The 10,795-nt window shown below is 43.5% G+C and overlaps 1 protein-coding gene across 1 annotated transcript; it reads left to right on the top strand.

Moving 5' to 3' along the window:
- Window positions 1–828: 828 nt before the first annotated feature.
- LOC119393358 (aldo-keto reductase family 1 member B1) lies at window positions 829–9,773 on the top strand. Its single transcript, XM_037660334.2, has 10 exons — window positions 829–1,153; window positions 2,930–3,097; window positions 4,807–4,923; window positions 5,037–5,114; window positions 6,156–6,272; window positions 7,895–8,001; window positions 8,743–8,824; window positions 8,957–9,040; window positions 9,498–9,580; window positions 9,669–9,773. The coding sequence occupies exons 1-10, from the start codon at window positions 1,082–1,084 to the stop codon at window positions 9,709–9,711; spliced, it is 951 nt and encodes a 316-aa protein (XP_037516262.1). The 5' UTR covers window positions 829–1,081; the 3' UTR covers window positions 9,712–9,773.
- The last annotated feature ends 1,022 nt before the right edge of the window (window positions 9,774–10,795 follow it).

Genomic DNA, 10,795 nt, shown 5'->3' with positions numbered 1-10,795 from the left:
GTTTTACGACCAGCTCGTGTGACGAAAGAAACTGGAAGAGGTGTAGAGGTACGGAATGGCTGTTCCGAAAGATCTTATGTTGAATAATTCTATGGCGGCTTCCTATCTGTCTACGTATTTGGAAGGGCCTAGAATCCTTTATTGTTTCGATATGTTGCCCAAAACTATTTGCTGTAGTTGCTGCTGTAAAATTTATGGTGTTCAATAAAAACGGGAAAATAAGACCAAATAACAATAACACCCGATGACGGTGCATAGAATATGGACGAGACAAGTACAGTGCATTCTAGTTTTTGTTTTGATTTCTCTTTATCGCTCAGTCAAACTCATGTAGAGTTGAACGCTGATCGCAGTTACAAGAGCTTGCAATACGAAAGCTTCGTGTATTTCTCTGTTGTTATTATTATATTCTGGCTTCGGACCAAACGTACTTTTATATGCACGAAAAGAGAAGCAGTTTCAATCGGCATTTAACAATTAGACAGTACAATTTGCGTGTATAAACTTCCATACTCGACCCTCGTGGAACATCATTTCAGCAAGCGCTGGGCGTAACCATGAAACAAGATTTTCCATTTTCGTGAATATCGTTCCTCACGAAAAAGCACATACGCTCCAGAGTTGCCCACAGCGCGAACCCCAGAGACTCCCGTCGCTGCTGCTGATTTCAAACATACCGCGCCCGAAACGATCAATGTTAAGAGACACAACAAAGATCCCGGCCACATGGCGCTCTCTATTCGATGCTGACGTCACACTAAGCAGCCAGCGTCATCTGCAGCGCCACAGTCGGCGAAGCGCCCAGGCGCATGCGCGAACCCGAGCCGGGCGTCTGGCGTCGCCTCTCCTTCTCTCGGAGCCGGGGATCACCCTACCGGGCGTCCGCGAAATATACATCTAAAATACGCCATTGTGTCGACGTTTCTTTATATCTTCGTTTTTCTCCTGGCATAAAACGTGCTTCGGTCCAGACGGAGAGTAGGAGCGTTGCCAGTCTTCTTCGTTTTCTTCGAACGTGGCGTTCGTTTGATCGCCAGCGAGCACGCCTGCGGAGAGAAGCACAGCTGAAGGAAGCCCCGCCATGGCGAAGTGCCCCATCGTGACGCTGGCTGACGGCAATAAGATTCCGGCGCTCGGCCTTGGAACCTGGAAGGTAAGCGCGCACTCCCGGAAATCTTGAATGAGTGCCAGACCGCCGGCATCTGCTAGCGTTGGACCTGCTCGCTTTGGAAACCTCCAGCGCTGCCGCTGCGTGCTCTTCTTGTTCATGGGCGCGGATTGCCGCAACGCTTGGTATTAATATTTATGACCAGTACGTACAGCCGCTTTTTGTTACCGCTGAGGGACTCTCGTTCGGCGTTTGCTGATACAGCAATTTGTCGTTTAAGAGCGGGGGAAGCAAAATGTGGGCTTTTATAGACACCTAACCTACATCCAGCGGTGATCACTCTCATATCACTCTGCCTTCGTTGAACGCTCTGAACACTTGCGCCACGTAGTAATGAGAAGTTATTTCATTCGAAAATATAGTCGAAATAACTGAAGTAGGCGGTAAACGTCGGTGTGATTAAGCTTAGACTACAGGGCACAATATATTCAACTATGTTTTGCGTTTTCTTTGAACTCGAGATAACGTTGTTGCAGCTGGCAGTCGAACATGAAATCTCAACGAGATTGCGTCGTGTCATATTTACTGCTTCTGTGCTACCCACTCACGTTTTCTTGTGGCTGCTGTCTTACAACAGTTACATCTATGGGCTCGCAATTGCAGAGGTCGTAGTATGAGGACATTGGATTTGCTCGTTACTTAGCTACACTGTCTATAAACTGCTCGTGCCTCTCTCTTCAGGGCTTGTTTAAAATAGATCCGTACTGATTCACATACAAGCTCAGCCTGATATCGTAACGTTGTCAGGTGAAAAGTGGACTGTCAACTCCACATCTATGCCTACACGTGTTAACGTCTAATGGCGAACGCCGGTAATGAAAACTCACAAGATATCGGCTAGTCTTTGGAAGGCCGGGGTGGAATATTTCCACCCGTTAGACATGAACAAAATATGAAACAGGACGAATAAGGAGAAAAGGTGCGCTTTATTTTACGTTAGACATAACCAGAACTAGCTAACTGACAATGAAGCCAAGAATAAAAAAGCGCCTGAATTGTAGAAATATATTTCGAAGTAAATGAAATTATGTATATAAAAAAACACAGCTTGCCGATATCGGAACCAAAGTCTAAAACTGACGCATCATTCATGCTGCTATCTGATAAATCCGCGAGTGCAAATACTCTGAGTGTTCACCAATGCAGCCTTGATTACCATGGCATCAATGCTACCAGATTTGAGGTCCTCTCTATAAAAGTAGATTTTCGTGAAAATGTAGCTAGCAATTCGAAAAACTGCGGTAAATGTTGAAGGTGCAGGGAAAAAAATCTGTCGCATAGCCTTCGTAATACTCCCAGCTGGCTCAGTAGAACTGATTGACCGAGCTAATATGATCGTGATTGTTTCGGTGCGGAATGCATCATAGAGCTAGTAAATTAACATGAATTGGTGTTGCTTTGGTAGTGAAGTATCGACCGAAGCGTAGTTTGCTGTCACAGTGGAGAGGACGCACGCTTGTTCCATTGGCTTCAATTACGTTGTTTTATTCTTTTTTTTTTTTGGAAACCGGGCAATGTAACACACTGAGTTATAGGGCCTACATCTGTCCAATAGAATGCTTCTTCAAGTTCAACAAATCATAAATAGCACGTAACAAATCCGTGTAATGAATATTTCTATTGTCTTGGAAAAGGAACGATGCCAGTGTTTGCTGTCTTTTGGTTGCGTATTACTATTACTTTAACTATAGTGTGCACGTTATAATTGCGTCTTGGAGCTGAGCTCTTCATACCCTGTTGCACCTACCTCATCTCTTGCAGTCAGCTCCATCGCAAGTCTATGAGGCCGTGAAGGAAGCTATCCGTGTAGGCTACCGGCACATTGACTGCGCGCTCGTCTACCTCAATGAGCCAGAAGTGGGACGGGCCATTGCGCACGCCATCAAGGAAGGCCTTATTACCAGAGAAGAACTCTTCATCACCAGCAAGGTGGCTGCATTGGACGTATTTTCATGCCTTATCATTTGCTATAGGAACACTTCAGAATAATGCTAGATATATTTTTTCCGATAAATAGTTATTTGGAAACTCTGTAGACACTTTCGGTAAAGTCTTTGCGGTAGGTTTGCTACTGGAAAAACATCGAAGCCATGTACTTATTTGTTCGTAGTTTCATCGCCGTTATGCGTTGAACCAGAGAGCTAATATTCCAGATTTATTCGCTGTGCTTCTGTGCAATAGCGAATTATCCTTACATAAAGGCAGATCGGTCTTTCCAAAGTTGATCGTTATCAGACGCAGTTGTATTCAAGGGTTCTAAAACGCGCTTTGTTGTCGGGAGACTGTCCCATCCTTGGGTATGTAAGCAATAAGCAGCGAGGGAAGGGTTTTTACTTTAGTAGAGCTGACGCTCAGATCACACGGCTGTCGCTAATCGCCCTAAAACTTGCTCCAAATCGAAATGAAAACGTATTTCACATGAAAATGTCATCAAAATAACGTAAGTAGGAGGCGCAGGCATCAGCTTATGTGAGCAACAAGCAACTAGCGGACTGATGTAAACTCCGAGCTTCTTTCCTTGCGAACGTCATTTTAAGCACGTCACTAAAGCTGCCGCCACATAACGCACAGCTGCGCTATCCTTCCACTTCTTGGACCTTTCTCTCCGTCAGCTATTTTCTTTCTATTTCTCGGCTGCAACCAAGAGCGTCTCGCCCACGATCGCTCGGTCTTGATGACGGTGGCAGCTGTTCGTTCAGAATCAATGCTTGCGACACCCCGATAAGGTTGCATGTACTGGTTCTTCGCACGAAGCGACTATAGTACCTACAACATATCTAAATGCCACAGAATCTCTAGTAGTCAGCTACACCTAAAGAGCATTCTCTTTCTGTTCTATGACACAAGCAGTGAATGAAATTTCATACGGGCTGTTCGGCGACTAGTCCTTGTAAAATCTAACTTCTTCTTTCTTTAGAAATGCTCAAGTTCTTTTATTACTGAAGGCATTCGCGTACATCGCTGCTGACAACCTGCTGCTAATACTGGCCAGAATGAAATTTATTACATTGTACGTTCCAGAAAAATGTCATGGTCTGTAAGGGGCCTCGCTCTAAAGTCTTCACGTGGTGGTACCGATACCGTGCGCATTGATCAGTACTAAATGTTAAAAACGACCTATCCGCAATCTTAGATGCATACCATTATTGATATAGCTTTATAAGTACTTTTGTTCGAAAATGTTTCATTCTATCCAACATGATCGCTTTCAATGATCCACGTTGGTAATGGCTTGCAGTTAGTATCGCACCTCAACTCTGACTATGCTGCTTGACGTCGCTCTTTCTTGTCGTCGTGAGTATGGCAGACTGTAGAAGTCTTTATCTGGGCTGTTGCAACAAGTTTCCCTCCAATGAACATCAATATAGAAGTCGCCGACTATAAAGGACGGCACTGTACAAGGTAAAGGACAACACTGTACAATATAATACTCTGTAGACTCGTGAACACGGTGTACAATCGATGTGCATCTGTCAAAATGTATGTGGAATACAGGTCGTCTTGACTGTGCTGGTTGTTATCCTAAGGCGTTTGTTTCTGCAGTATAACAGCTAACATAACTTTCCAGCCTCACTTCTAACACGTGAGAACAATGAGAAGGCGCAACGTTAAAAAATGCTTCATATATTTTGTTACAGTGCTGGAACTCGTTTCATAGTAAACAAAAAGTTCTGGAGTGCTGCAACAGGAGTCTACGAGCGCTGGGACTTGATTACATCGACCTTTACTTGGTTCACTGGCCTCAGGCCTACAAGGTAAGCGAGCGACATCATACGGCCCTGAGTGCCAGTGCTTCACCATAAGGATCTCTTGCAGGGTTTTAATTTTCTACATCTCGCGTCTATTAATATCGCCTCGCACTATGCAGGAAGGCGGCGACCTTTTCCCAAAAGACGAAAATGGTGACATTCAGCTGGCCGATATTGATTACCTGGAGACCTGGGAGGTACGCTTGATTGTTTTGTGATCTGCGTCTCGAGGTACATCGCACAATTGCTAGACCTAGCGGTTCCAAGGAAAACGTATATATCAGGAAATAATTGTTCAGAAAATGGCTAAAGAGTAACAGTGGTAGTTTATGAGATAGTTTAGTACACTATATATTATAAAGATATCGTGAAGATCAGCATGAAAATTGGCACAAGCTTGTCTAAGTCAGCCATTAATGATTTTAGGAAATAGTACTATGGCCGACATCGGATATCCGAAGATGTGTATTCCTTGTTTCCTTGTTCAAGCTTTCGCTGCACTTAGAAAATATTGTGCCGTTATTCACTAATCGCTACTCCTGTGGAGAAAATAAAATTGCGTTAAGCTTGCAGCGCTGTGGCTGTCTTACTGGAAGTATGTTTGTTGCCGGCAAAACACGTAAAGTCTTTGTATGCGGTATCCTACATATCCTATAAGATCGTGTACGTTAAGGTGCGGAAAAATCTTCAAGACAACTAGCATAAAATTGTTCGAATACGTTATCTGAACGCACAATAGCACGCGCGTCATTGATGGCGCGCATACTATAAGCGTTGTGAACGTCACAAGAAGGTATACGCAAAGGTCAAGTTGTATTTCTTTCTTTCTTTCTTTCTTTCTTTCTTTCTTTCTTTCTTTCTTTCTTTCTTTCTTTCTTTCTTTCTTTCTTCTTCTTTCTTTCTTTCTTTCTTTCTTGCTTTCTTTCTTTCTTTCTTTCTTTCTTTCTTTCTTTCTTTCTTTCGTCCTTTCTTTCTTCTTTCTCTTTCTTTCTGTCTTTCTTGCTTCTTTCTTTCTTTCGTTGCTTTCTTCTTCTTCTTCTTTCGTTCTTTCTTCCTTTCTTTCTTTCTTTCTTTCTTTCTTTCTTTCTTTCTTTCAAGCCAATCATTTTGTATACAAATCATTTGCGAGAAATTGGCCACAGACCGCAAACACGGCCCTTTTTAAGAATTTGTAAAATTTTCAAGGGAGTTTCAATGTGGTCGAGCCACATCATGTGAACACCCTCATTTTGTCCCAGGGCATGGAAGAATGCAAGAGGAAAGGCCTGGTGCGCTCCATTGGCGTCTCCAACTTCAACTCGGAGCAAATCGCTCGACTCGTCAAGTCGTGCCAGATAAAGCCGGTGATGAACCAGGCAAGTTCTCATAAAATTCTTGTGCTATTAGAACGCTCGACAATACTAAGAGAACACCGCGCACAGAGGAAGCAAATAGGGCTTCCAGTTAGAGAATTGCACAATACAGAACGGCGTTGTCTAAGACGCCGCATGAACTTTAGCTGTGGTTCTGTAGGAGAATCTAAACGACGTACACATTCTATATTCCTCCTTTAATTTTGTGTCGTTCTTGTTATCAATATAACTTTAGTTGTTCTTTTCTAGTAAAGTTTTGTTCTTTCTCAGAATCAGTGACAGTATCAATTCTGTGACAAAAAAATTTGAAGAGGACCCTAATACTGGTAGTGGCACTCGCACGTCGGCGTTTGTGTGCCGCAGGGTATCTCCTGGGTTATGTTTCCGTTAATTTTTGGGCGTTGGCGAAGCGGATCTCAGAGGCCACGTAGAAAGATGCACGTGGTTGAGATCCGCTCGGCCAGGCGCCGCAACGATCCCAGCTGCTCACAAGAACACCGTCTGCTCTTTCAGGGAACTCCTTCGAATAATTTTCTGAATTATCCTGACACTCAATCGGCCCTTATCTTAAGCAAACTTGTGCTTCGATATCATATGTATCCAATATAGCTTTTAACTTCAACCAATGCCATCAAAGAAAAAATTCCTTACCAGTCTCATTTTTAGAGCCCAGCGCTTAGGCGCCTGTTCCTGCGTTGAGCGGCGTCGCCGTCGCCGTCGGTGGCGTAACCGATAGAAACGGCTACATATTCGATAGACATGAAAGAATAAAATGAGCAAAAATACCCATGATGGAATGTGATTTAAACCCGGGCCCTCTGCGTGGCAGTCGGGTATTCTAACACAGAACTACGCTGATACTTGAAACTCATTTGCAAAAAGACCCTATACAGGCGTCATGCCGGGCAAGGAATCGCGTTGACCTATGTAATATAGCCTGGCAGAAGAGTAAAATAACAACCAGTCATCAGAAAACGCTAATTGTGCAACGAGTATGTGGTTTAATGCTTTTCACCCACTACAAAGTGATCAGGCATAATTGTTCATCGTCATCAACCACATGCAGCATCAACAAAGTGCACATGATACCTTACAGATGTGTAGCGGGTACCTCGCTTATACGCAGAAAGACGAATAACGGCGTAGTGGGTGCTGTCCTACCTCACAAAAATTGATTTACAGCGTAGTGAATACCTAGCATGTGTACTTGTAATAGTTACACCGAGAGAGTTTATTACGAGCTCTAGAAAGGAGTACGAGAGAAAGCGAACGGGTAGTACTCGAGCGCTGGCAGTTTCTGTAGGAATATGTAACGGATGTTACGTTGCTACGACTGTGGAAAGCCAAAACTTCAAACACAGTTAGCGTTGGCCAAACACGAAGCTGCGCTCAGAAGTTTTCTGAATATTTGTAAAACTGGAAGTAAGTGCTCGACCGGAAGTGTGTGGAAAAGAAACAAGAGTGTCATTTGTTGCTCTTGACACTAAAAAAAAATGCCGTGAATTTTCTCTCTTTATTTTCGCAGTGAGCTTTACCTATAGATGTGCTGGCCTAGAAGCGCCTCCTTAGTTTTTACCATCGCACCACTTTGACAAATTTTTCACGTGCTTTTTTTTGTTGTGCAGATCGAGTGCCATCCTTACCTGTGTCAGAAAAAACTCATCGCCCTGTGCGAAGACTTTCAGATCAAAACTACTGCGTACAGCCCGTTGGGTTCACCTGACCGGCCGTGGTACGTGCTAATATAATGTTTATCCTCTGTTCACTCGATGCCACATTTTTAACCACTGTTTTTGCGTCCGTTAGTGTTCTTTCAGCATCAACAAGGTGTGCATTTATTAGAAAAAGGCTCCTGTTTTTGAAGACTCATCAAACTGGCACTGCTCGTATACGTTCATATTTATCCTTGGCTCTCTGACTCAGAGTCGTTGAACAAGCATGAAACACCTAGCCTAGTGTATACTGCGTTGCATGAATACTCGTTCAATGCCCACGCTGTTGATTGTTCTTGCATATAGTTACCAGCCAAATATGTAGCGTATTATTGCAAATAAATTCGAGTTTCAGAAGCAGTTCTTTCAGAGCATTAAGAAAATAATTTCCTGAGCTATACCTTCGAGAGAAAAAGATCTCTGGTGATGTAAATGGGAACAAGGATTTATCATATAAAATGATAATACAAAATATACACTGGAGCGTGAATTAAATTTGGAAGATGAAATGCATAGGTTGTCTGAAGCCTACCGTATTTACTCGCGTAATGCCAGCAGTGGTTAAGGTTGACCAGCCCTGGCTAACGTTAGATAACTGTTAGCCAATGTTGACTAGTGCCGCTGGCGCGTGACATGAGCAACTAATGCTTCGCACACACCGCAGACCTCTTTCGAGAAAAATTAGCTTCGGTTTTCATTTGCGTTTGTATTCTTTCTTTTTGCATTCATTGACGACGAAATAACAAGATGCTTTCTTACAGGGCACCAAAGGGAGAGAAGACATTGATGGAAGACGAGACGGTCAAGGCGATCGCTAAGAAGCATGGAGTCACACCGGCTCAGGTTTGTCTAGACAGTAGAATACTGGGACTGACGAAAACCGTAAAACGCATGATGTTCGCCTGTTTTTAAAAGCGCAGTGTCATTCGATCCCGCGACTGCTCGCAACATAATGCACTTCTAATACTTTCGCAGGTGCTTATCCGCTATCCGATTGAACGGGGTCTCATCAGCATCCCAAAGAGTACAAACAAGGCAAGAATCGCAGAGAACTTTAAGGTTGGTATGTTTATATATGCACATATGTTGGATCCCGCCGTTGAAGCCTCGTCATGTTTGATATTTCTCTGACGAGCGTATACTCCACGAGTGATGAAAATGATGTCGTTACTACATTGTTTTCTCCAAGGAAAACAAAACAAAACAGAAAAATGAAGCTGTGAATCGCAAATTGTCAGGAAAGGGCCCCAACAACAACGTTTGCTTTGAGATATAGGCGCTGTACCCGAGATCTGAAGTGTTTCCTTTTGAAGTAAACATACATGTTGTGATAATTCTTTGTCGTAAGTTGGTATCTGCTGCCATAATTTAGCGCCTTTGCCATATGATTACTGAGTTATTATATACTGAGTGCTTTCTGGCTTAAATTTTTGTTATTCAAGGCAAGTGAATAAACACGCACAAATGAAAAACTGATTTTTAATAGCATAGCGAACCTTTTTTTTCCTTTTTCCAGGTGTTAAGCTTTTCACTTGACCCCGCTGATGTCGAATCTTTGAACGGCCTTGACAAGAACTTCAGGGTGTGCGTGCTAGACGCGTAAGTGGTGGCACGTGACTCTCCATCATTTTTGTGCGGCGTGCTTTGTTCTTTAGCCATATTTTTTTATTTCTTCCTTTCCTGACAGGGATGTCAGCAGCAAGTACTACCCCTTCAACATCCCCTACTAGGACCAGGCGTCGCAGGGCTTGGTTGTTGTTATATTAAAGGTTGAAGCTTTTAACTTTCAGAACTTCTGGACTACGTTTCATTTTACACTCGTGGCACCGACTTATCCAATACATACATATGATGTATTGATATCACATGCTTAGCTCATATCTGCAAGAAGCGGTAACTTTTTATACAACTTCTCCATGACAACTGATATCAAGTACACCGCAGCAAACATTATACAGCCAAAGGCAAATGCCAGAATGTTCAAGGATGTCACGTCGGAGGCGTCCCCTCCAAACATCAAAGCATTAGAAGTACAGCGCTCGCTCGCTAGTGCGTGCGTGTATATTTTTGCGTAGTGTCGTAATATAATTATGCCTAGCACGAGGGGTTACGGCTTTCTTTTGCTCAGTACGTCGACTTAGCCTTTCTCCCACAAAGCCTCCCTAGATAAAAAGCCAGATGACACCAGTTTTAATGAACTCAGTTTTCTAGCGCATAGGCCTTCTATACAAGCTTCAAAGCGAATATTGGGAAACTTTTGCGGCCCTCTAGGCAACGTGCGTCATGGCAGTACATTCTTGCCAGCTCACTCAATGCACGAGCATTGGACCTTTATGCGTATAAAACAAAATTGCTGATTACGTCGTATAGCGTTTCGTAACAGCAATATCGAGTTATCTGCACATAAAATGCACGCGCCCCGAATATTAGATTGTTACTTCTTTCGCATTCCGAGTTCGCCGTAAGAGGATTCGACACGACACGCAACGCTTTTAGCGTACGTTTATTACAAAACACGCGTGCAATCGATATTGCGCTGCGAGTAGTGGCAAGCTACCTGCACGTGTCACGCGGAAATTCGTGCCGAGTTTATCGGCTCTTACAGCTGGGGCATGTGGCGCACGTGTAACGCACTATGCACAAATACAAGTGAAGACTGCTTACCGTATCCTATTCTACCGTATGCACACTTTCTACAGCTTTTTTCATGCTGCATACGCGACAGTCTTTTAAGCTGTAATTGGCTCATACGAACGTGGCTGCGTCGTGCAAATTGCCATTCACTCCGGCGAGCTACCCGTTATTCATTTATCG

Source organism: Rhipicephalus sanguineus, chromosome 5 (genome assembly GCF_013339695.2).
Source record: "Rhipicephalus sanguineus isolate Rsan-2018 chromosome 5, BIME_Rsan_1.4, whole genome shotgun sequence".
Lineage (NCBI taxonomy): Eukaryota > Metazoa > Arthropoda > Arachnida > Ixodida > Ixodidae > Rhipicephalus > Rhipicephalus sanguineus.
The sequence above is the reverse complement of the archived record's forward strand: the minus strand, read 5'-3'. Positions and strand labels throughout refer to the sequence as shown.